Below are 26,693 nucleotides of genomic sequence, written 5' to 3'. Positions count from 1 at the left end.
ATGTTCCCCACAGCCATACAGCTTACCAACACTCACTGTCTTGGCTCATAGATGAAGAATGGCTATTTGGCTGAGATACCAGAGGTCAGCAGCACCCACTGAATCATACTCTGGCAAGCCAGTGTCTTCAGGAGAGGAGGGGAGAAAACTGGGGAAAAAGAGAAAATTTCAAATATACTCTTGCATTAACAAATTTTTCAGACATTTGTAGAGCAGAGGTTCATAAATCAAGCAAGAATTTAATGTATAGTATATATGTTTTTAGAACAGTGATTTGTGCTGTCTTAAATTCAAACACATTAATTGGTTTCTCAATATAACTGCAGTGGGGAGAAAAGTTAGAACATATTGCAAATAGGAAATGAAGGATGGTTAAGGTGACATGCTATGTTTCTGTGTCAACATTCCGTAACATGGAGTGGTAGGCATGGGCTCACACCTGTGCTGGACTGTCAAGGCCAGATGACAATTCAAAGTAACACAGTTTTACATAGGGAGGTAGGGAAAAATCAGAATGTCCCTATTCATATACTGCAGCCTGGAAGCATTTCACCTGTTTGTCCTCTTCAGGAAAGATGTGTGGCAAAACAACAAACTAAAAATAAAAATACAAATTAAACAAAATTAATTTGAAACATGGATTTTCAAGTGTGAAATTTGACACTTGTATGGCGAGTGTAGATTTGCTATTTAATTTCTCATCATAATGAGCTTGAAGTCTTTGATGAGTGGATCCCATTTTGTTCTTATAGCATATGCAGTCCACTTTGCTGCTGGTAGTTAGCATAGAAGTCTATAAGCTTCTTAGAGGTCCTTGGGGTGACAATTTTAAATGACTGCTCAAAATGTCTTTCCGTAATAATCTTGGCCCGGATATCTTCTTGAAGAGCCAAGAGAGCTGCTTCTCTGCAAAGGGCAATGATCTGAAAGGGAATGACAATAAATAAATCTAATGATATAAAGGAAGTAAATTCAAAAAATAACACATCAAAACTACATTTAAAACACTGAAAACATTTTTTTGTTCATTTTGATGTGTTTTGAAAATGAATCCTTTTTTCTCTCTTCTCCTCAAAGCATTGACTCAGTTCTACTGTCATCAGCTGTCCTTCATTTGTGAGCCGTGACTCTTTCTTGGCGGCTTTTAACATTTTTGTGTCTGAGGTTGCTTTAATGGACCCTGGGTCATTGTTGTAAATCAAGATGTTTGCAACCATTGGTGTGGATTTATAGATTAGAAACTGGACTGAAATAATGACATTCGAGCTGCTGTACATAGTTTTAGGATATTCTTTGCACTTTTTAATTTTCACTATGGGTAGGTGGAGGTTTTTAATCACCATTCTCACTGATGATGTGTTTTTTTTGAATGAATGAAAGCAAGGCTTCTTGAACAATGGGGACATGACACGAGCCTGAACCTGTCCTCACCCAACAGCTACACGAGTATTTACAGCAGGTGTCATCGAATTGCAACTAGAAATGGGAACACTGATAGATCTTTCTTTTCCCTAGTTCGGGGATACTGAAGCCTAATGCTGATCTGCCTAAGGGCAGCTAGCTCAGCTGAGACCAATGATAAAACCTGGGACCTTCCTCGTTTGCCTGGCTCAGTACGACACTACACAGTGCATTTATCCACTGGGCTATCCGTGGACTTTATTTTCTTCACTAATTTATGTCAGCACTACAGTGAAGCTTTGCTATCTGTATTTAGGGGCATCTTGAATCAACAGAGCAGTTATCAATTGCTGAAACAGTGAATTTAAAAAAAAATTAGAAATGAGAAAAATACTCCCTAGGGTGACAATGAGTATGTCCCCCCTCATCCTGAGGGTATGGTTTGATGAGTACCCATTCAGCTCCAGTCACTCATTCAAGCAGTCATTCTTTTACGTGTGAACCTGGACAATGAGTACTGGCAGGCTATTTAACCAGTACAAACATCCCATCCTTGCCCAATGGCCATAAATGTGCACCTTCGTCTGGATAGCCATCAGTAGTGGGAACCATGGCCAATTTTCCCTTTTTAACAGAGGGGTGCTGAGGCCAATTCTAGAGCCCATATCACCACCTGTTTGAGATCAGCTAACTCAGCATGGACCAGAGAGTGAATCTACAACCTTGCTGCTAGATATGGCTCAGTTATTCATTGTTTTAATCAGCTGAGCTATCAAGGTGGTTCTGTTTCTGAGAAGTTAAAGGCATCATATATACAATCTGGTAAAATGCAATCCCATGGCATGCAGATGCTGCCACCAGGACCACACCCTCAGTTATTTGGAAATTCTGATATATCTGCAATTTCCATACCTATTTCTTTTAATACTCTGAGGTGGAAGTCATCTGGTCCTGGAGATTTAACATGTGGCTTTTATATCAGTTGTGTGATTGTATTTCTGACATTTTGCAGCATCACACATGGCAGGTGCCCAAAGACCCAGTAAGTACAGTATATTTATAATAACTGAAAGCAAGCTATGCAATCCCTTCACATTTCAACTGAAATTCTTCAAAAGCTTTGGTTCAACTACATCTGGATGATATATTTAACTTCCCTGATATTAATGGGGAAGATACATTTGATTACATCAGTTCCAGTGTGGATACTTCATGGTATCTACATTGATGACCTCACTAACTGTAATAACTAGCACTAAGTATTGTGCAGTAGGCATAGTTACGTGTTTGTAGTATGGCTCATAAAAATCCAGGCTTACGTGATAGTTAGAGGGATTTGGAAATTCTGATAACGCATCTACAATTTCCACACCTATTTCTTTTAATACTCTGGGGTGGAATCCATCTGCTCCTGGACATTTTCTAGGTTAACATGTATGCAGCGGAGATCAGCTAACTGAGCATTGACTGGGGATTGAATCTTCCTGATCTGCATAATTCCATATTGATCAGAGCTACTGAGGGAGCTCCTAACATTTATTCTTATGGCTGTAATACCCATCATGTTCCTCTCTTCAATCTAAACATAGTCAACTTCTCAAATGATATTACAGGATGTGGATCACAACACAAGAACCTCGAAATCTGGTTTGGAAGCTTGTGAGCTTTTAGCATAGGACAGTCTACTGTTAGATCTATTCCAGAGATAGATTACCACTGTGAAAAAAACATTTATATAGTGCCTTATGTCTCTCAGAAACATCCTTAGCATTTCAATGCAATGAATCCCTGCTTTGCCATGCCATTATGTAAATGAACATGGTAGCCACTTTACACACAGCAAGATCCCACAAACAGCAATGAGATGAATGGCCAGTTAATCTACTTTTGGTGATGTCGATTGAGGGAGGATTGCTGGTCAGAACACCAGTCAATTTATTAAATATGACTTTATTGTTTGTCTTTGTTGGCTGTCTTAATTTAATAGCTTTCTGTGGGTTTAACCCTCTTGCTTATAAAGCAGCGCTGCCTTCACAGTGGTGCAAGTACCTCCTGAGTCACTAAGATACACCTGACAAATTCAGTCTCCAAAGGGCCGACAGAGGCAAAGCACTGGCAGCTGCAGGCGGTGTTGGATACCATTAGTTTGTTCTGGCCATGGGCAGGCTGAGATCTTGGCCTATCTAAACAGGCTAGTAATGCATGTTTTATTTTGCTATTTGACAGAAATGTCCCAAGGTGCTTCAGAGAAGAGAAACAGATGGTTAGCAATAGTGAGCAGATATGACCAAAAGCATGATTGAAAAGATCGATTTTAAGGAGGCTTTTAAAGGCAAGTTGATGGTTTCGGGAGGTAGCAAGGTATAAGGGATTAGTGAGGGAGTTCCAGAGAACAGGGACAAGATGGCTGAAGACTGCCACTGTGGAGAAAAGAGAGGGAGAATGCACAGCCTACCAGAGGCATAGACCGGGACATAAAATTTGAGGAGGTTGCAGAAGCATGGTGGGGTGAGACCATGAAGGGATTTCTAAATAAGGATGAATGTTTTGAATTTGATGCGTTGGGGAACAGTGGAGGTTGGTGAGAATGAGTGGGTCTTAGTGCAAAACAGGATGCAGGTGGTAGAAGTTTGGGCAAGTTGAAGTTTGTAAAGGGTTGTGCTCAGAGAACTGGCAAGGAGGGCATTGGAAAAGTCAAGTCTAGAGGCAAAGAAAGTGTGAATTTGGGCTTCAGTGGTAGGGGGAATAGGGTAAGGGTGGAGGTGTGTGATGTTGCAGGAAGTAAATGATCTTGGTGATGGGGCCAGAATTTGCTGTAACAGGACCTCTAATGACATCTGCCATTAGTTAGACTTGTCTCTGCACCCTTCAGCTCAAAAAAAATGTGCCCACAAAGTTGCTGAAGGTGTGAGCTGATAACGGGGCAGCAAGGCATCTGGGACCTGAGTGAACAGGGCGACCAACAGGGTATCTCCTTAACCAATGAGGTTTAAGGATTGAGAAATAAACATTGGAAGGACTGGGAAGAAAGGTGAATTAAAGGGGGTGAATTCAATGTCAAATCAGGTACAGAAAGAGAAATAAAGAAAGGGCAAGAAAGGTTGGATTGAGAGAGAGGAAAAAAAAGAGACAGTAAGGAAAAGAAAGGAAAAAAAATAAAATTTAAAATTGGACATTTTCAAAATCTCATCGAAAAATTCAAAACCCAAAGGAATAAGACTCCACACTTGTAATAGTTAATTTTCGATGGCAGCGAGGTTGATTGGCAGTCATTAACACTTATCACGTTGTTAAAAGGGTACTTATGCGTGCAATGACCAGTCTTAACTTTCTCTGGTGAGTTTAATGGGCAATTAATGGGCAAATACAGGAAGTTCCTAAAAAAAACAGGGAGGCTAAAGGGCAAGATGCGTTTTCACGAAGCTAACAGCGGAGCAGCGCAACTCGGACAGCAACATTTGGATATTCACATTTAACCGCGCATCTGCTCCTCTCCTGAAGTTGCTGTACCATTTACCGATAAGTAATGGCGAGTGCCATTAGCCTTGCTGTTATTTTGACAGCAAATTCTGACCCATGAGGTTTGAAGCTCAGCTGTGGTTCAAACAATACACTGAGGATGTCCATAGTCTGGTTCAGCCTTGGTGAGTAGCCAAAGCAACATAAACTGTACAAATTCAGAGCACTAGCAGGCTTTCACACATTGCAGGTAGTGGGTGCAACATTTAAAAAACACACAAAAGTTGGTACATTGTAATCTTGTTACAAGATTATTAGTCATAGACAGGTGGCAGCTTCTTCATTGTATTGAAGCTGATCACTGACATTGTTTTAAATTTCTTTCAGCAAGATTCTCAGCAGGGGAGAATAAGAAACTGCCAGGGGCAGTGGTGGGATCGTTCTTTCAAGTCATCAGATTGAGTTTCCATTTTTCATCTGCCAGTTACTAAAAACACTGCAATGCCAGGGAGACTAAACTAAATTGCTGTAAATGAAGAAGTTAATTAAATGATAATTTCCATGTGTCAGGACTGTACAAGACAATAAAACGGCTACTGTTCATACCAAAAGACCCAGATCCGTGTACTTCATAAAAATCGACATCCTTTTCACATTGTGTGCTCAGCTAAGCCTAATGTTACAAGTAGTTCGTTCTCTGCTGCCCCATCCATCATATTTTTAAATATTGCTTTTAAGGTATCCTCAGTCTCACCTCAAAAAAGGTGGGCAACTTGCTCCCAGGCCACTGCCAATACTGTTCGGAGATGGCTCTGAGTGACTTTATTTTAATTCGTTCATGGGATGTGGGCGTCGCTGGCAAGGCCAGCATTTATTGCCCATCCCTAATTGAGAAGGTGGTGGTGAGCCGCCTTCTTGAACCGCTGCAGTTCGTGTGGTGAAGGTTCTCCCACTGTGCTGTTAGGTAGGGAGTTCCAGGATTTTGACCCAGTGACGATGAAGGAATGGCGATATATATCCAAGTCAGGATGGTGTGTGACTTGGAGGGGAACATGCAGATGGTGTTGTTCCCATGTGCCTGCTGCTCTTGTCCTTCTAGGTGGTAGAGGTCGCGGGTTTGGGAGGTGCTGTCGAAGAAGCCTTGGCGAGTTGCTGCAGTGAGTCCTGTGGATGGTACACACTGCAGCCACTGTGCGCCAATGTTGGAGGGAGTGAATGTTTAGGGTGGTGGATGGGGTGCCAATCAAGCGGGCTGCTTTGTCCTGGATGGTGTTGAGCTTCTTGAGTGTTGTTGGAGCAGCACTCATCCAGGCAAGTGGAAAATATTCCATCACACTCCTGTCTTGTGGCTTGTAGATGGTGGAAAGGCTTTGGGGAGTCAGGAGGTGATTCACTTGCCGCAGAATACCCAGCCTCTGACCTGCTCTTGTAGCCACACTATTTATATGGCTGGTCCAGTTAAGTTTCTGGTCAATGGTGACCCCCAGGATGTTGATGGTGGGGGATTGGGCGATGGTAATGCCGTTGAATGTCAAGGGGAAGTGGTTAGATTCTCTCTTGTTGGAGATGGTCATTGCCTGGCACTTAACTGGCGCGAATGTTACTTGCCACTTATCAGCCCAAGCCTGGATGTTGTCCAGGTCGTGCTGCATGTGGGCACGGACTGCTTCATTATCTGAGGGGTTGCGAATGGAACTGAATACTGTGCAATCATCAGCGAACATCCCCATTTCTGACCTTATGATGGAGGGAAGGTCATTGATGAAGCAGCTGAAGATGGTTGGGCCTAGGATACTGCCCTGAGAAACTCCTGCAGCAATGTCTTGGGGCTGAGATGATTGGCCTCCAACAACCACTACCATCTTCCTTTTTGCTAGGTATCACTCCAGCCGTTGGAGTGTTTTCCCCCTGATTCCCATTGACTTCAACTTTACTAGGGCTCCTTGGTGCCACACTCGGTCAAATGCTGCCTTGATGTCAAGGGCAGTTACTCTCACTTCACCTCTGGAATTCAGCTCTTATGTCCATGTTTGGACCAAGGCTGTAATGAGGTCTGGAGCCGAGTGGTCCTGGCGGAACCCAAACTGAGCATCGGTAAGCGGGTTATTGATGAGTAAGTGCCGCTTGATAGCACTGTTGACGACACCTTCCATCACTTTGCTGATGATTGAGAGTAGACTGATGGGGCGGCAATTGGCCGGATTGGATTTGTCCTGCTTTTTGTGGACAGGACATACCTGGGCAATTTTCCACACTGTCAGGTAGATGCCAATGTTGTAGCTGTACTGGAACAGTTTGGCTAGAGGCGCGGCTAGTTCTGGAGCACAAGGCTTCAGCACTACAGCCGGGATGTTGTCGGGGCCCATAGCCTTTGTTGTATCCGGTGCGCTCAGCCATTTCTTGATATCACGTGGACTAGTCCATTTATTCCCTTTTTTATTGGCCAAGGGAGAAAGAGCATCCAACTTCTGCTCCACACTTCTTCCTTCATAGATTGGGCTCTTCTCATGTGTGGAACTGTGACCGTGAGCCCGAGTCTGTGCTCTACCACAGCATCCAGTTTATTGGAATTTCGAGGGATTGTAGATGGTCTGGTGTCGTAGCAATCCAATATATTGCGGCACACAGGGAGTGTGGGTTTGCAGTGACTTCCTGATCTTTGTGGCCACCGGTGGAAGAGAAACACTTTTTCTTAAGGAAGAAAAATCTAGGGATAATTCATTGAGCTGTACGATACATTTCTTAGTGGCTAGTTACAAAGCATCATTAGGAGGTTACTCACTGCATTTTCTTTTTTGTTAAATGAGGCCAAGTTTTTATTGAGGATTTGCACACTCTTGCCGTCACTTTATCCCCCTCCAGTTCCTGTACCTCTACAGCCAAGAGAATGCACCCTGCTCGCAGCTCAATGTGAATGGGTGTACTTAGTTGACCAGCAGCAGGTATCAAGAGCAAACTGGTGGATCCACATTGTTTGTACTCCTCTCACTGTGACAAGACACTTCACCTTCACTCAACACAATCACACAGCGTTCAGTTGAAATCCATAACGCAGTGCAAAGGGACTTGAAACTGTGTCCGTGCACACTGTGGTGATGTATTGGTTCTCCAACACGTCACTCTGCTTGTCTGACTCTTGTGCCTGTATGATGATTGTGGCAAATTTTAGGTTTTTGAAAAAACCTATCTCTACCTGGCCTCAGCCTTTTTCATTCTTTCTGGCTTCCTTGGTTTGCTGCAAATATAAATTATATAGAAAACAGTGACCGTGACAAATTCTGCAGGTGACCCAGTGTCATATTTTGGTATTTTTGACAATTTTCCACAGAGAGGATTTGGAAAAAACTGTTACATTTACGGGGTGAGTTTTAAAGCTGAGTTTAAAAAAAGGCACTGAGACAAAAGGATTTTCAAATGCTAATGAGCTAGGCTTTGATGTTTCCCCACAGACTGCAAACACTAAGCAATTTGTTGGTCTATCTCAGTAACTGATAAACACCTCACACCCATTGTATTGGGAGGTCCTTGGTCCCAGGATGCTTGTTAGGGGCTGCCTGGCAAAGGTCTTCCTCTTTGGTTGTGAATACAGGGACGTAAAAAGCACAGGGATAAAGGCACACAGAGTCAGTCAGGATTTTAAACAGAATATTAAGGCAAGCTATTAAGGCAAACTTTCGCCGTTATCAGAATGTTAGAATGCAGGACCGTAGTTGGAAGTTATTTTGTTTAAGTTAAGGGAGTCAACTCACAAACATGGCGAAGCACTGTGAGATCATTATTTTGTATTTGTATGCAAAGGTAGGTTGTACTGATTGAACTAAATGAATCCAATCATAAGTATTGCTCTGTATGCTCACTTGCTATTAAATAAATAAAGCAGCTTAGTGATTTGTATCTGGCCTCATCTTACCAAGTGTGTTTATAATCCGCCTGTGAGAAGATTGCTGAGTTACATGCGGGAGGCACATGCGAAAGACACAAATATCCAGTTCAGATCATAAGGGAGTATTATTGTTACACCCCTAGGTTATGCTACTATACAGTTAAATCTTGGGCAGTCAGAGCACACCCCTATATGTGAGATTCTCAGACCACTTACCGGATTGACTCGCACAGCTGTACCTGAGAGAATATCTAAGGCAAGATTCTAAACTTGCAATACCCACACAGTAAAGGAAAGCCAAGCAGAATCCAAGAGGTTGCAAGCACAGCATGATTCAGAAAAGGTGTCATGTTTTGTTGTCAATTTACTGTTTATAATCATTCCACAGTACAGATATAATACTAGTTTTATAAAACTCAAAGTCAGTATGAGATAAGTATTTATTTCTTTTTAAAAATAAGCTGCTGAAGTTCCATGTCATTTTGATTTTTTAAACTTGTTTTTAAACAATTAATCTCATAAGAACATAAGAAACATAAGAAATAGGAGGACTAGTCCATACACCCCTCGATCTTGCTCCACCATTCAATCAGATCATGGCTGATCTTCGACCTCAGCTCTAGTTTCCTGCCTGATCCCCATATCCCTTGATTCCCTTAGAGTCCAAAAATCTATCCATCTCAGCCTTGAATGGCTGTCCCCTTATCCTGTTACTATGCCCCTAGTTGTAGACTCTACAGCCAGGGGAAACAATCTCTCAGCATCTACCCTGTCAAGCCCCCTCATAATCTTATATGTTTCCATCAGATCATAGAATCATAGAATCATAGAAGTTACAACATGGAAACAGGCCATTCGGCCCAACATGTCCATGTCGCCCAGTTTATACCACTAAGCTAGTCCCAATTGCCTGCACTTGGCCCATATCCCTCTATACCTCTAATTCTTCTAAACTCCAGAGAGTATAGGCCCTTTCTACTCAACCTCTCTTCATAGGACAACCCTCTCATCCCAGGAATTAATCCAGTAAACCTTCATTGCACCTCCAAGGCAAGTACATCCTTCCTTAGATAAGGGGAAAAAACTGTACGCAGTACTCCAGGTGAGGTCTCATTAAATCCCTATACAACTGTAGTAAGACTTGTACTCCAACCCCCTTGCAATAAAGGCCAACATGCCATTTGCTTTCCTAATTGCCTGCTGTACCCGCATACTAACTTTTTGTGTTTCTTGTACAAGGACACCCAAGTCTATCTGAACATCAACATTTAATAGTTTCTCACCATTTAAAAAATATTCTGCTTTTCTATTCATCCTACCAAAGTGAATAATCTCACATTTCCCCACATTATACTCCATCTGCCACCTTCTTGCCCACTCACTTAATCAGTCTATATTCCTTTGCAGACTCTTTGTGTCCTCCTCACAGCTTACTTTCCCACCTAGCTTTGTATCGTCAGCAAACTTGGATACATTACACTCGGTCCCTTCATTTAAGTCAATAATATAGATTGTAAATAGCTGAGGCCCAAGCACCGATCCTTGCGGCACCCCACTGGTTACAGCCTGCCAACCTGAGAATGACCCGTTTATCCCGACTCTCTGTTTTCTGTCCTTTAACCAATCCTCTATCCATGCTAATATATTACCACCAACCCCATGAGCCCTTACCTTGTGTAACAACTTTTTATGTGACACCTTATCGAATGCCTTTTGAAAATCCAAACATACTTCATCCACAGGTTCCCCTTTATCTACCCTGCTAGCTACATCCTCAAAAAACTCTAATAAATTTGTCAAACACGATTACCCTTTCATAAAACCATGTTGACTCTGCCTAATCGTATTATGATTTTCTAATTGCCCTGTTACCACTTCCTTAATAATGAATTCCAGCATTTTCCCAACGACCGATATCGGGCTAACTGGACTGTAGTTCCCTGTTTTCTCTCTCCCTCCCTTCTTGAATAGCGGGGTAACATTTGCTACCTTCCAGTCCACTGGGACTGTTCCAGAATCTAGAGAATTTTGGAAGATCATAATGAATGCATCCACTTTCTCTTCAGCCACCTCTTTTAGAACCATCGGATGTAGGCCATCAGGACCAGGGGATTTGTCGGCTTTTAGTCCCATTAGTTTGTCCAGTACTTTTTCCCTACTGATATTAATTGTTTTAAGTACCTCACTCTCATTTACCCCTTGGTTCCTCACTATTTTTGGTATGCTTTTTGTGTCTTCTACTGTGAAGACAGATACAAAATATTTGTTTAACGCATCTGCAATTTCCAGATTCCCATTATAATTTCTCCTGTCTCAGCCTCTAAGGGACCAATGTTTACTTTTGCTACTCTCTTCCTTTCTTACATACTTGTAGAAGCTCTTACAATCCATTTTTATATTTCTTGCTAGTTTACTTTCATATTCTATTTTCTCCCTTTTTATCAATTTTTGGTTGTCCTTTGTTGGTTTCTAAAACTCTCCCAATCCCCAGGCTTATTACTCTTCTTGGCAACATTATAGGCCTCTTCTTTCAATCTAATACTCTCCTTAACTTCTTTAGTTAGCCACGGGTGGATCATTTTTCCCATGGAGTTTTTATTTCTCAATGGAATGTATACTTGTTGAGAATATTGAAATATTTCTTTAAATGTTTACTATTGCTTTTCAACTGTCAAACCCTTTAATTTAGTTTCCCAATCTACTTTTGACAACTCGCCCCTCATACCTATATAATTGGCTTTATTTAAGTTTAAGACTCTAGTTTCTGACTTAAGTACTTTACTTTCAAACTCAGTGTGAAATTCTATCATATTATGATCACTCTTTCCCAGAGGTTCTTTCACTGTGAGATTACCAATTAACCCTATCTCATTACATAATACAAGATATAAAATAGCCTGTTCCCTGGTTGGTTCCTTGGTATTGTTCCAGGAAACAGTCTCGAATACATTTCATGAGCTTGTCTTCCAAACTACCTTTGCCAATTTGATTTGCCCAGTCTGTATGCAGATTAAGGTCCCCCATGATGACTGCATTTCCTTTGTTACAAGCTCCCATTATTTCATGATTAATACTCTGTCCAACTGTATTGCTACTATTAGGGGACATATAAACTACTCCCACCAGTGTTTTCTGCCCATTGTCATTTCAAAATCCACCCACATTGATTTTACTTCCTGATCTTCCGAGCAAAGATCCTTTCTCACCACTGTCCTTATGTCATCCATTATTATTAGGGCTACACCCGCTCCTTTTCCACTCTGCCTGTCTTTTCTAAATGTCATGTATCGTGGAATATTTAGTTCCCAACCCTCTCTGAAATGGCTATGAGGTCAAACCCATTTATCTCTATTTGAGCAATTAATTCATCTATTTTGTTACGAATGCTCCATGTATTCAGATAAAGAGCCTTTAATTTTGCCTTTTTACCATTTTTTCCTGCTTTGACCTTACTTGTTAACTCTCTGTCCCTTCCTGCCACACCCTGCTTATGTTTACCCGACTCACTACACTGTTCTATTGTCTTAACTTTTCTCATTAGATTTCTAATTTCCCCTCACATGACCCCTCCCCCCACCTTTTTAGTTGAAAGCCCTATCTACAACCCTAGTTATTCGATTCGCCAGGATGCTGGACCCAGCCCGGTTTAAGTGGAGCCTGCCCTGTCGGAACAGCTCCCTCTTTCCCCAGTACTGGTCTCAGTGCCCCATGAATCAAAACCCCTTCCTCCCACACCACTCTGAGCCACGCATTCAACTCTCTGATCTGTTTGTCCCTATGGCAAATTCCTGGCACGTGGCTCAGGTAGTAATCCAGAGAATATTATCTTTGAGGTTCTGCTTATTAATTTAGCTCCTCAAACTGTCTCAGCAGAACCTCATTCTTAGTACATGGACCACAACAACTGGATCCTCCCCCTCATGCTCCAAGTTCTTTTCCGGCCGCGAGGAGATGTCATTAAACCTGGCACCGGGCATGCAACACAGCCTTCGGGACTGTCGGTTGTGGCTGCAAAGAGCAGTGTTTGTCCCCCTTACTATACTATCCCCTATAACTACCACATTCCTTTTTGCTCCCCCCATTTGAATGGCCTCCTGTAACACAGTGCCGTGGTCAGTTTGCCCATCTTCCCTGCAGTCCTTGCTCTCATCCATCAGGTAGCAAGTACCTCATACCTATTGGACAAGGTCGAGGGCTGAGGCTCCTCCATCACTAGATCCTGGGTCCCCTTACCTGCCTAGTGAATGAATCTAAACTACTACTTAATCTAAGGGGTGTGACTGCCTCCCAGATCAAAGTGTGCAGGTAACTCTCCCCTTAAAAATCTTAAAAATCTCATTACATTTTTAAGAATATATAGAATACCAATTTACAGAGCTGTCACTGGACATATTCAGCATATTGCTACCAATACAAGATAGGAAAAAACAGCACAAAGGTGTAGGTCTTGACTTTGTGCAATAGTGTAAAACGGGTGAAAGTGTGTCAGTAGCCCGTTTCACATCTCTCCTGATTTGTATTTTCATACTATGACACAAAGACAAGATCTATCCCAATATGTTTCTTGTTTGATACTTTTAATTCACCAATCCAAATTGTTCCCAGTATAATCATCATTAGTGTGACACCCTGATATTATATAGTTCAAAATACTCTCCGCAGATACAATTCAAGTTGGGAAGGACAAAATAATTTTATTGCTGGGTGTTTTTCTACATTACATGTGAAAATTTCAAACTCCTATCATAATTTATTGAAGTCCTACTGACAAGATTTGCTGACTACTCCAAACTAAATAAGTATTAGCAAACATGGACCTGCTGTTCCAGTATTTCTGAATCTTTCTTTGAACCATTAATATATATACAAATAAAAATAATTTTCTTTTATAATGGTGGTGTTTTCCTGACAGCAGAATGATGTCAGGATCAGCAGCTTCTTGCATTTGACAGCTCCATTCCACCACGTACATTAAAGATTTTGTTTAAACTAGTTCCTGCTATCACGGCCCTTGAAATTCAATAGGAAGAAAGAATTTGGTGAAATCTGATGAAAACATTCTTGTGTTATGATGCTCTCTCTGCACCAAGCATTTATTCCAGAAAGAGAACAAGCTGGATTGGTGCCAGTCTAAAAATGAGGCTTGTCTCTGGGTCCTGTTGTCATTTTGGTTTTGAGGTCCTATGAGCACTGGCACATTTATGTTACTGCTCCTGCTATGGACAGTCATAATAGCCATAGTTGCTCTCCTTCTACCACAGTATTATTTGGAGTTTGGCTGTGGTGCTGCACAGTAAGACAGCCTGAAGCCTGACACTCACTGTTAGTCTCAAGCATGAAGAATGGTCATTTAGGTGGGTAGGAATGAATGAAGGAAGGAAGGAAAGACTTGCATTTATATAGCGCCTTTCATGACCTCAGGATGTCCCAAAGTGCTTTACAACCAATGAAGTATTTTTGAAGTGTAGTCACTGTTGTAAGGCAGGAAATGCAGAAGTCAATTTGCGCGCAGCAAGGTCCCACAAACAGCAATTAAATACATGACCAGATCATCTGTTTTAGGTGTTGGTTGAGGGATAAATGTTGGCCAGGACACAAGGAGAGCTCCCCTGCTCTTCTTCGAAGAGTGCCGTGGGATCATTTATGTCCATCTGAGACTTCAGACTCGGTTTAACGTCCGATCCGAAGGACGGCATCTCCGACAGTGCAGCGAAAATGTGCTCAAGTCTTTGGAGTGAGAGGGTGAGGTACTGGAGAACTTCTGGCACCTTTGAAACGGTACCCTAGGATGTATTATCACCTTTGGATGAGAAAAGAGTAAATTGGTGGGGGCACGGGAAGAGAAATCTTGAACAGCAGGTCATCTCAAGGTAGGTGTTAAATAAGTAAACAAGCCTTCTTGACTGGGATTAATATGGCAATAAATCTATATTGTTTGAAGTACATTGCAACAGAAAACAGCATTAAGTGTTTCTAGTTTCTCAAACCTCACTGTTAGCCACAAATAGATGCAAAGTGCAGATAAGTCGACCACAAACAACACACAGAAACACTTGTGTCGATTAAGGGAGACTGGTTTTTCAATTCAGCTGTCAGCTACATATTGATAAATCTCACTTTTGGAAGAGATTTGTACAACAATTCTGACCTCAAATATGCTGCTTCTTCTCCATTAAATCTTTTAACCACTTGTGCCAGATAAATCCAATTAACATACAATGTTGGTAAAAGGCAGCAGCACTTTCTAGTTGAGCTGGGCATTGCTGAACAGTGTGAGTGCAAATGTTACCTTGTTCTTTACTCGGACACAGAGTTCTGAGAGAACGGCAGGTTTTTTATCTAGATTAGTCCAGGGCTTCCCAAATTCTGACAACCTGAACACTTTACTTGAGGCACTTTGTGGTGTCATCAATTTTAGCTGTTTGTTCCACCGTGCAGCAGAAAGTAATTACAGCCAACTATCATTATTTCATTAAGTCACAAGCTGATGTCTCATCAATCTCATGGGCAGGCAGGTGGGCTAATGAGAGGGAGAGCAATTGAGGGGGTAGGAAACAAGTAAGGGCAGAGAGAACACAAACTCTCAATGAATTACATTTCCTTTACAGCTTGTCACATGCAGAGTTCAAAGTGAAAAGGATTTTTACATGGAGACACTAGCTGGTGACTGGGGTACAGAATTAATTAGAATACTTTGTAAACACAGATATATCCCCCCTCCTTTTCTCCTCATCAATTTTCTCTGCTGAAGAAGGCACTGAACCCTTGTTGTGATACATGTTGACAGGCACAGGCAGCGTGTCAGTACCTCACCCATATAGCTATTCTTCATGTATGAGCCAAGCTAGTGCAGGCTATTCAACTACTGGGGGAGGGGGTGCAGCATCATAATCACGAAGCGGACGCCTGCCCAATTCCTCCCTCACCCCCACCCCCGGGCCCACCAATCAAGGGATGTAGAGGCCAGTGGTTGAGATCAGGACAACCTGAGGATCAAACCTGGGGCTTTTTTGGTCTGCATTACTCAGTTACTCACTGTCTTAACTAGCTGAGCCATCAGGGAAACCCAGAAGACATTTCATAAGTTATGAGAGCAGCCCGCTGATGAAGTGGGAGTACATTCTTCCAACACCAGTGTAACAGCAAGTATGAGTGCAGGTTTTTACAGTACAACAGCAACAATTTATACAGCGCTCCATATATAAAAATACCGTTTCATGATGCTTAACAAAGTGAAAAAGTGCACACCGAGCAGGAAAAAGAAAGCTTGAGACTGGGAGGCATAGAGGAGACCAATGGCAGCATGGTCAAAGAATGTTTTTATCAAATGAGGCTTTTGAAGGCAGGGAGGGTGGCAAGGCAATGTGGTTTTTCAGAGAGCAGGGGTGTAGTGACCAAATTATCAACCTCTGACGGTTGAGCAGAGAAGAAGCAGTCCACTCACAATTGTACTTCCAAAATCCCAACTGCATACCCTTTGGCCCTCCACTCGCCATGATACCTTTGCAGCCATCAGTTTGCTCAACCATCTCCCTCATCTCCACCTTTGATACCCTTTTCCCCCAAAACATCCTTCACTCTCTCCCATCCCAATTTTTCCCACTGGTATGGCTCCATCTTCGTTCCCCAAACCCAAGAGATTATGAGATGAGATTATCTGGCTTAGCTATCCATGTGATTGCAGTAGAGAGGGTACAGAGGAGATTTACGAGGATGTTGCCAGGGCTGGAGAATTTCAGCTATGAAAAAAGATTGGATAGGCTGGGGTTGTTTTCTTTGGAACAAAGGAGGCTGAGGGGAGATTTAATTGAGGTATAAAATTATGATGGGACTAGATAGAATGGATAGGAAGGACCTATTTCCCTTAGCAGAGGGGTCAGTGACCAGGGGGCATAGATTTAAAGTAATTGGTAGAAGGATTAGAGGGGAGCTGAGGAGAATTTTTTTCACCCAGAGGGTGGTGGAGGTCTGGAACTCACTGCCTGAAAGGATGGTAGAGGCAGAAACACTCTACTCATTTGAAATGAGCACTTGAAGTGCCATAACCTACAGGGCTACGGACCAAGTGCTGGAAAGTGGGATTAAGCTGGACAGCTCTTTTTCAGCCGGCATGGACAAGATGGACCGAATGGCCTCCTTCTGTGCCGTAACTTTCTATGATTCTATGATCACAAGATCTGCCTGGACCACATCAAGTTCTACTAGGTCTCACTCTTCCCTGCTGAAACTACCCACTACTTTGTAAAACAAAGGTAACCCCTCGTTCTTTTCTCCATTAATAACTGTTTCGTTAATCCTCCTCTCCCCGCCCCCTCCTCACACACAAATGGGAGGAGTTCATGGTCTTCTTTGTCACCAAAATAGAGACTATCTGTTCAGCTGCTCCCACCGCCCCCCCCGTCCACCTCAGCCCATCTGCTTCCGAAGCCCTCCTTCAAGGCTTAGGAAGCTGCGAACAGACTAATGATCATTCTTGTCTCTATGAGAACTTTGTAGATGAGAAAATGGCAAGCAGAGCTGCCAGTGGCAGTATTTGCATTGCTGCTACTTTCAGAGACATTTGGGCAAACCATCTCTTTGCCAGGTTTCAGTGCTTCGAGAGGGAGTACTGCCACCACCACGTCATTTACCTTAAAAGTCTTGTAAAGCAATGTATCATCATTCAAACGCTCAGATTTCTATAATAAGATGGTTTTAATACAATTATACACCTGCCAATCAATGTGAATGTACTATTCTTAAAGTGGGGAAATCTAATGTTGGTTTCAGTACTGTATTTAGAGTCAATGAAACCTTTTTATAATCAGTGCGTCAAATTAAACATATCAGTGTCAAAGCAAACTAATGATGCAGGTGCAAACCAGATGCCATAGGAATGCGATGGCCTTTACCAGGACAGCGTTTGGACCTCGGGAGGTGCAGCGGCACAGTCAAGTAGCAACTCAGGTTAGTTCTTCTGATCATTGCCTCGACATTCTCCACTTTTAGTACTCTTAACTTTCGCTGTTTAACTTGAGCAGTGCTGGATAGAATGCACTGAAATTCTGCCGGACAGCGTGATGCAGTTCGCTGGTACATTCTGGTTTTTGAAATGGTCACAGCAAGTGCATTCCACACATGAGCAGAAACAAACACACAAGCTCTGCATTCTTTCAAATAAACTAAACACATCTTGTTGTATTTATTCAATGTGCTGTGGAGAAAATGCTATTCAGTGGTTGGCCTGGGACCACAAACAGTTCAAATAGCTTTTTTTATGGTTCACTGTAAGTTCTGGATTCCCCTATTTGCTTTTGCTGTGTAATTTGGAACCAGTGATAGATGAAAATAAGAAAAAATAATAAACTTTATCTTAATCAACTTTGTTCTTTCATCAGTACTGCCACAAGGATTGTGAAGCAAGAAAGCGAGGAGAGATATCAAGCTTCTGAGGTATAGTACAATCAAAGTACACAACGACACCAAAACACAAACATTATCCAGTGATATTAGCAGTTCAATCAGCTGCTTCTCTATTTTGCTAATAAGTTTTGGGTGCAAATATGAGTAGAGGCCTTGTTAATTATTATTCAAATTAGCTTTTTCAACAGATGGTCCAATGGAGCCTGTAAATTAGTTTATGTATAATATTTGGTCCCTTTATTCTGACAAAATGTTGAGAATGAATTCCTTAATTAATTAAAAACCACACTGCTATGCATGATTTTCAAATAGAACAAGTGAAGTTGGGCTTTATCAGCATGGACATCGAGGCTAACTTCATGTTTATAAACGATGTCTCTGAAGAGTAGCATGCAAATGAGGAAATTGTGGGCACTGAGGATGGAGCCTTGAGGCTTACTGGAGATGATCGTGCGGAGAAGGGAGGAGATGCTTACCACCTTAGGACAGGTAGAAGTGGAATGAAGCTAGGGCAGTGCCATGGAAGTAGACCACAGAAAAAAAGAGGTGGAGGTGACCGACCGCGTTGAAAGCTATGCAGAGGTGAAGGAGGATAAGGGTGGATATTGTGACACAGTGACAGTCGCATAGGACGTCCTTGGTTAATTTGATTGGGGCTGTATATGTACTATGTGCAAGGAGGAATCCAGAGTAAGGAATTCAAAAAAAGTGTCGGGAAAGGTGGACATGGCATTCATTGGCAATGAAAGGTTCAAGGAGGAAGGAAGAGGTTAGAGATTAGGCAGTGGTTGGAGTGGAGAAAGGGGTCAAGAATGGGCATTTTAAGGAGTGAGACCTGTCTTGAAAATACCAGCCTGTCCCCCAAAACAGATAGTGCCTAAACAGTTGCTCAGGAATCAGTAGCACAGGTTTTACAGAGGACAGTTTGCCTCCGGTGCTGTTAGAGGAAATCTCTGTGCAAAGCCTTTTGGCATTCATATATAATTTACATTGCTGCACCCTCTTCAGACACCAGAAAATTCATAGAGAAAGTTTGCTAAAAAGGAGCAGAATGGGGACAAGGTTTAATGCCCATTTTCCTCTGTATTGCATCTGTTTTTCAGGTGCTGTTTGGGAGCTTGGCAGAGAAAAATCAGGCACACAAAGTCTGCTGATGCTCTTTTAACCTGTTACGCATGTCTACTATCATTAAGCTTAACATCCAGAGAAAAGTATGGCCTTGTACATTTAAATGGTGGTCCTGACATTTGCACTTTATGTGGTAATTGAGGTGTTCCACTTCATTCACCAGGATAAGGTATAAAGAGCTATACACTTCAGCAAAGAAGGCTGCACTGCATTACTCTAACTATGACGAATTCTTGGCTCTACTAAACAGCGGGAAAGTGCCTGCACATGCGTGTGATCAGTTTAGGATTTCTATGCTTTGATTCTCTTTTGTAAAAGTTAGAAATGCACATTCAGTTGCTCCAATCACATTTGCCTTTGTGATAGAATCATAAAAGAAAAAGAATTCATACACTGATCTTGCTAATTTCCAACACACTTTGGTACACCAAAAGCAAAATACTGCGGATGCTGGAAATCTGAAATAAAAACAGAAAATACTGGAAAAGCTCAGCAAGTCAGGCAGCATCTATGGAGAAAGAGACAGAGTTAATGTTTCAGGTCAATGGCCTTTTGTTCAAACTGGAAGAAGTTAAAAGATTTAACAGTTTTTAAGCAAGTACAGAGCCAGGGGGCAAAAGAGTGGGGGAAGGAAGGAGAGGGGAAGAAAGAACAAAAGGGAAGGTCTGTGATAGGGTGGAGGATAGGAGTGATTAAATGACAAAAGGGATGATGGTGCAAGGCAAGGAGGGTGGTAATGAGACAAGTAAAGAAACAAAGGATGGGTCTAGAGGAGCTGTAAATGGCAACAGCGGAACCATCACCAGCACCAGCTGTCTGGAAAAAATGGGAACAATGGTCATGATCTGAAGTTATTGAAATCAATGTTGAGTCCAGAAGGTTGTAAAGTGCCTAACTAAAAGATGAGGTGCTGTTCCTCGAGCTTCATTGGAACAGTGTAGGAAGCGAGGACAGAGAGGTCAGAGTGGGAGTGGGATGGAGAATTAATATGGCAAGTGACCGGAAAGTCAGGGTTACGCTCGTGGACTGAGCGGAGATGTTCAGCAAAGTGATCACCCAATCTGTATTTGATCTCCCCAATATAGGAGACCACATCGTGAGCAGCAAATACAGTATACTAAATTGAAAGAAGTACAAATAAATCACTGTTTCACCTGGAAGGAGTGTGTGGGGTCCTGGACGGTGGGAAGGGAGGAGGTGAAAGGGCAGGTGTTACATCTCCTGAGTTCGCATGGGAGGGTGCCGTGGGAAGGAGAGTGGGTGTTGGGGGTGATGGAAGAATACTGATGAAAGGTCATTGACCGGAAGCGTTAGCTCTGTTTCTTTCTCCACAGATGCTGCCTGACTTACTAAATATTTCCAGCATTTTCTGTTTTTATTTCAGATTTCCAGCAACCGCAGTATTTTGCTTTTGATCCAATCTTCCATCACCCCCAAGACCTGTTCTGCTTTCCATGGAAGTTCGAGAAACAGCACCTCATCTTTCGATCAGGTACTTTACAAACTTCCGGACTTGACACTGATTTCAATAACTTCAGATCATAATCTCTGCTCCCATTTTTTTTGGACAGCAGGTGCTGGTAATGGTAACAGCAGATGCTGCCATTTACAGCTCCTCTAGACCCACCTTTTGTTTCTTTTCTTGTCTCATTATCACCCTCCTTGCCTTGCACCATCGTCCCTTTTGTCATTTAATCATTCCTGCCCTCAGCCCTATCACAGACCTTCCCTTTTGTTCTTTCCTCCCCTCCCCTTCCTCTCCCCCCACCCCTTTGTCTGGCTCTGTACTTGCTTAAAAACTGTTAAATCTTTGACTTCTTCCAGTTCTGACAGAAGGTCATCAACTTGAAACATTAACTTTGTTTCTTTCCCACAGAAGCTGCCTGACTTGCTGAGTATTTCCAGCATTTTCTGTTTTTATTACACTCTGATTATTGCTCAAGATAAAGAATCACTGGATTGGGGGTAATATTCTGGCATGGGTAGAGGATTGGTTATCTAACAGGAAGCAGAGAGTTGGGATAAATGGTACATTCTCGGACTGGCAACCTGTAGCCAGTGGTGTTCCGCAGGGGTCGGTGCTGGGTCCCCAACTCTTTACAATCTATATTAACGATTTGGAGGAGGGGACCGAGTGTAACATATCAGAGTTTGCAGATGATACAAAGATGGGAGGGAAAGTAGAGAGTGAGGAGGACATAAAAAACCTACAAGGGGATACAGACAGGCTGGGTGAGTGGGCGGAGATTTGGCAGATGCAATACAATATTGGAAAATGTGAGGTTATGCACTATGGCAGGAAAAATCGGAGAGCAAGTTATTATCTTAATGGCGAGCAACTGGAAAGTACTGCAGTACAAAGGGATCTGGGGGTCCTAGTGCAAGAAAATCAAAAAGTTAGTTTGCAGGTGCAGCAGGTGATCAAGAAGGCCAACGGAATGTTGGCTTTTATTGCTAGGGGGATAGAATATAAAAACAGGGAGGTATTGCTGCAGTTATATAAGGTATTGGTGAGACCGCACCTGGAATACTGCATACAGTTTTGGTCTCCATACTTAAGAAAAGACATACTTGCTCTCGAGGCAGTACAAAGAAGGTTCACTCGGTTAATCCCGGGGATGAGGGGGTGGACATATGAGGAGAGGTTGAGTAGATTGGGACTCTACTCATTGGAGTTCAGAAGAATGAGAGGCGATCTTATTGAAACATTTAAGATTGTGAAGGGGCTTGATCGGGTGGATGCGGTAAGGATGTTCCCAAGGATGGGTGAAACTAGAACTAGGGGGCATAATCTTAGAATAAGGGGCTGCTCTTTCAAAACTGAGATGAGGAGAAACTTCTTCACTCAGAGGGTAGTAGGTCTGTGGAATTTGCTGCCCCAGGAAGCTGTGGAAGCTACATCATTAAATAAATTTAAAACAGTAATAGACAGTTTCCTAGAAGTAAAGGGAATTAGGGGTTACGGGGTGCGGGCAAGAAATTGGACATGAATTTAGATTTGAGGTTAGGATCAGATCAGCCATGATCTTATTGAATGGCGGAGCAGGCTCGAGGGGCCGATTGGCCTACTCCTGCTCCTATTTCTTATGTTCTTATGGTACACAGTGGGAAACAGATCTGAGGCTTTCCAGCTCAGCCAACATAAATGTATTCAATCAGCCAAAACTACCAACTTAAAAACACCCGGCTATGACGGCACATCTGCATTGGTGGCAAAAGTTCAACAATTGCCGTAAAATCTGCCGTATTGGTTACACTGCTGGGAACACAGCATCATGGCTTTTACACCAGGTGTCTGGCTGGAATAAAAGCCAACCCATTAGTGCAAAAATTGTACCCACAGGTTTGCAGATCATAAAAAGTTTTGTTGAGGCATAGGAACATAGGACAGGAGTAGGCCACTTAGCCCCTCGAGCCTGTTCCGCCATTAAATGAGATCATGGCTGATCTGTGACCGAACTCCATATGCCCGCCTTAGCCCCAATATCCCTTCATACCTTTGGTTAACAAAAGTCTATCAATCTAAGATTTAAAAATAACAATTGAGCTAGCATCAACTGCCACTTGCGGAAGAGAGTTCCAAACTTCTACCATCCTTTGCATGTAGAAGTGTTTCCTAACTTCACTCCTGAAAGTCCTGGCTCTAATTTTTAGGCTATGTCCCCTAGTCCTAGACTCCCCAACCAGCGGAAATAATTTCTCTCTATCTACCCTATCAGTTCCCCTTAATATCTTGAAAATTACATTTTGGATTTTATGGTACTTGCCTATATTTCATCATCATAGAAGAGCAGTTTTTCTTAACTATTACAGGAATGTAGATTTGTCTTAGAGTGCGTTTGCAAAGAATACTAGATGCTTGTGAGAAATTTTACCTTAGGTAGAAAGTACATAAAACATCATGTTTTGTACCTGATAATCTCTCTGCTCCCACCGCCACTCGTGATGAAACAGGAGGTCAGTGGTGTTTTCAAGTATCATAGTATAGTATCGTAGTAGTATCATAGAATGCTACAGCACAAAAGGAGGCCATTCGGCCCCTTCGTGCCTGTGCTGGTTCTTTGAAAGAGCTAACCAATTAGTCCCACTCCCTTGCTCTTTCCCCATAGCCCTGTAAATTTTTTCCCTTCAAGTATTTATCTTTTGAAAGTTATTATTGAATCTGCTTCCACCACCCTTTCAGGCAGTGTTCCAGATCATAATAACTCTCTGTGTAGAAAAATGTTTCCTTATGTCGCCTCTGGCTCTTTTGCCAATCACCTTAAATCTATGTCCTCTGGTTACTGACCTTTCTGCTACTAGAAACAGTTTCTCCTCATTTACTCTATGAAAACCGTTCATGATTTTAAACACCTCCATCAAATCGCCCCTCAACCTTCTCTGTTCTGAGGGGAACAACCCAAGTTCTCCAATCTCTCCATATAACTAAAGTCCCTCATCCCTGGTACCATTCTAGTAAATCTCTAAAGAACATAAGAAATAGGAGCAGGAGTAGGCCATGCGGCCCCTCAAGGCTACTCTGCCATTCAATAAGATCATGACTGATCTTCGACCTCAACTCCACTTCCCGCCCAATCCCCATATCCCTTGATTCCCTTAGTACCCAAAAATCTAGCGATCTCAGTCTTGAATATACTCAACGACTGAGCATTCACAATCCTCTGGGATAGGGAATTCCAAAGATTCACAAGTCTCTGAGTGAAGAAACTTTTCCTCATCTCAGTCCTAAATGGCCGACCCCTTATCTTGAGACTATGACCCCCTAGTTCTAGATTCTCCAGGCAGGGGAAACAGCCTCTCAGCATCTACCTTGTAAAGCCCTCTAAGAATTTTATATGTTTCAATGAGATCACCTCTCATTCTTCTAAACTCCAGAGAATGTAAGCCCATTCTACTCAATCTCTCCTCTTGGACAACCCTTTCATTCCAGGAATCTATCCAGTGAACCTTTGTTGCACCCCCTCAAATCCTCCCTTAGCTAAGGAGACCAAAACTGTACACAGTACTCCAGGTGTGGTCTCACCGGAGTCCTATATAATTGTAGCAAGACCTCCTTATATTTATACTCCAACTCCCTTACAATAAAGGCTAACGTACCATTTGCCTTCCTAATTGTTTGCTGTACCTGCATGTTAATTTTCTATGATTCATGTACAAGGACACCCAAATCCCTCTGAATTCCAACATTTCCTAGTCTCTCATCTTTTAAAAAATATTTTGCTTTTCTACTCTTCCTACCAAAGTGGATTATTTCACATTTCCCCACATTATACATTCCCCACCTCTGCCACCTTCTTGCCCACTCACTTAACCTGCCTATATCCCTTTGCTGCCTCTTTGTGTCCTCCTCACGGCTTACTTTCCCATCTAGCTTTGTATCATCAGCAAACTTGGATACATTACACTCGGTCCCCTCATCTAAATCATTGATATATATTGCAAACTGCTGAGGCCCAAGCACTGATCCTTGCGGCACCCCACTGGTTACAACCTGCCAACCAGAAAATGACCCGGTTATTCCTACTCTCTGTTTTCTGTCTGTTAACCAATCCTCAATCTATGTTAATATATTACCCTCAATCCCATTACCTCTAATCTTGTGTAACAACCTCATGTACAGCACCTTATCTTAGCCTTTTGAAAATCCAAATATACTACAACCACTGGTTTCCCCTTATCTAGCCTGCCAATTACACCCTCAAAAAACTCTAATAGATTTGTCAAACACAATTTCCCTTTCATAAAACCATGTTGACTCTGCCTAATCATATTACGATTTTCTAAGTGCCCTGTTACTACATCATCAATATTCTTCTTGGCAACATTGTAAGCCTCTTCTTTTAATCTAATACTATCCTTAACTTCTCTAGTTAGCCACGGTTGGCTCACTTTTCTTGTGGAGTTTTTATTCCTCAAGAGAATGTACATTCATTGAGAATTATGAATTATTTCTTTAAATGTGTTTTGGGTTCCCTTTTATGTTAGCCGCTAATCTCATAGAATCATAGAAAGGTTACAGCATGGAAGGAGGCCATTCGGCCCATCGAGTCTGCACTGCCTCTATGCAAGAGCAATCCAGCTAGTCCCACTCCCCCACCCTATCCCCATAGCCCTGCAAATTTTTTCCTTTCAAGTACTTATCTAGTTCCCCTTTGAAGGCCATGAACGAATCTGCCTCCACCACCCCCTCGGATAGTGCATTCAAGATCCTAACCACTCGCTGTGTAACAAAGCTATTCCTCATATCACCTTTGGTTCTTTTGCCAATCACCTTAAATCTATGTCCTCTGGTTCTTGACCCTTCCGCCAATGGGAACAGTTTCTCTCTATCTACTCTGTCTAGACCCTTCATGATTTTGAATACCTCTATTAAATCTCGCAACCGTCTCTGTTCCAAGAAGAACAACCCCAGCTTCTCCAGTCTATCCACATAACTAAAGTCCCTCATCCCTGGAATCATTCTAATAAATCTCTTCTGCACTCTCTCTAAGGCCTTCACATCTTTCCTAAAGTGCGGTGCCCAGAACCGGACACGATACTCCAGTTGTGGCCGAATCAATGTTTTATAAAGGTTCATCATGACTTCCATACTTTTGTACTCTATGCCTCTATTTATAAAGCCCAGGATCCCACATGCTTTTTTAACCGCATTCTCAACCTGGCCTGCCACCTTCAACAATTTGTGCACATATACCCCCAGATCTCTCTGTTCCTGCACCCTTTTTAGAATTGTGCCCTCTAGTTTATATTGTCTCTCCTCGTTCTTCCTACCGAAATGTATCACTTCGCATTTTTCTGCGCTGAATTTCATCTGCCAAGTATCCGACCATGCCACCAGCCTGTCTATATCCCATTGAAGTCTATCACTATCCTCCTCACTGTTTACTATACTTCCAAGTTTTGTGTCATCTGCAAATTTGTAAATTGTGCCCTGTACACCCAAGTCCAAGTCATTAATATATATCAAGAAAAGCAGTGGTCCCAGCACCGACCCCTGGGGAACACCACTGTATACCTCCCTCCAGTCCGAAAAACAACCGTTCACCACTACTCTCTGTTTTGTGTCCCTTAGCCAATTCTATATCCATGTTGCTATTGCCCCCTTTATTCCATGGGCCGCAATCTTGATAACAAGCCTACCATGTGGCACTTTATCAAACGCCTTTTGAAAGTCCATATACACCACATCAACTGCATTGCCGTCATCTACCCTCTCTGTTACCTCATCTAAAAACTCTATCAGTTTAGTTAAACACGATTTGCCTTTAAGGCTTTCACTAATCAATCCACACTCATCCAAGTGACTGTTAATTCTGTCCCGGATTGTCGTTTCTAGAAGTTTCCCCACCACCGAGGTTAAACTGACTGGCCTATAGTTGCTGGGTTTGTCCTTACACCCTTTTTTGAACAAGGGTGTAAC

General features: G+C 42.4%; 1 protein-coding gene across 6 annotated transcripts in view; it reads right to left on the bottom strand.

Moving 5' to 3' along the window:
• Positions 1-219: 219 nt before the first annotated feature.
• The window catches only part of afg2a (AFG2 AAA ATPase homolog A), a 553,942-nt gene continuing 527,468 nt past the window's right edge, over positions 220-26,693 (bottom strand). For 3 of the 6 annotated variants that reach the window (XM_067993427.1, XM_067993439.1, XM_067993450.1), the window contains one exon: positions 220-923. In XM_067993427.1, the coding sequence (XP_067849528.1) occupies positions 747-923 (177 nt within the window). In that variant the 3' untranslated portion in view covers positions 220-746. The remainder of the gene's footprint in view (positions 924-26,693) is intronic. The other 3 variants (XM_067993413.1, XM_067993433.1, XM_067993446.1) reach the window with 1 other exon arrangement.

Source organism: Heptranchias perlo, chromosome 1, assembly GCF_035084215.1.
Source record: "Heptranchias perlo isolate sHepPer1 chromosome 1, sHepPer1.hap1, whole genome shotgun sequence".
NCBI classification, from domain to species: domain Eukaryota; kingdom Metazoa; phylum Chordata; class Chondrichthyes; order Hexanchiformes; family Hexanchidae; genus Heptranchias; species Heptranchias perlo.
The sequence above is the reverse complement of the archived record's forward strand: the minus strand, read 5'-3'. Positions and strand labels throughout refer to the sequence as shown.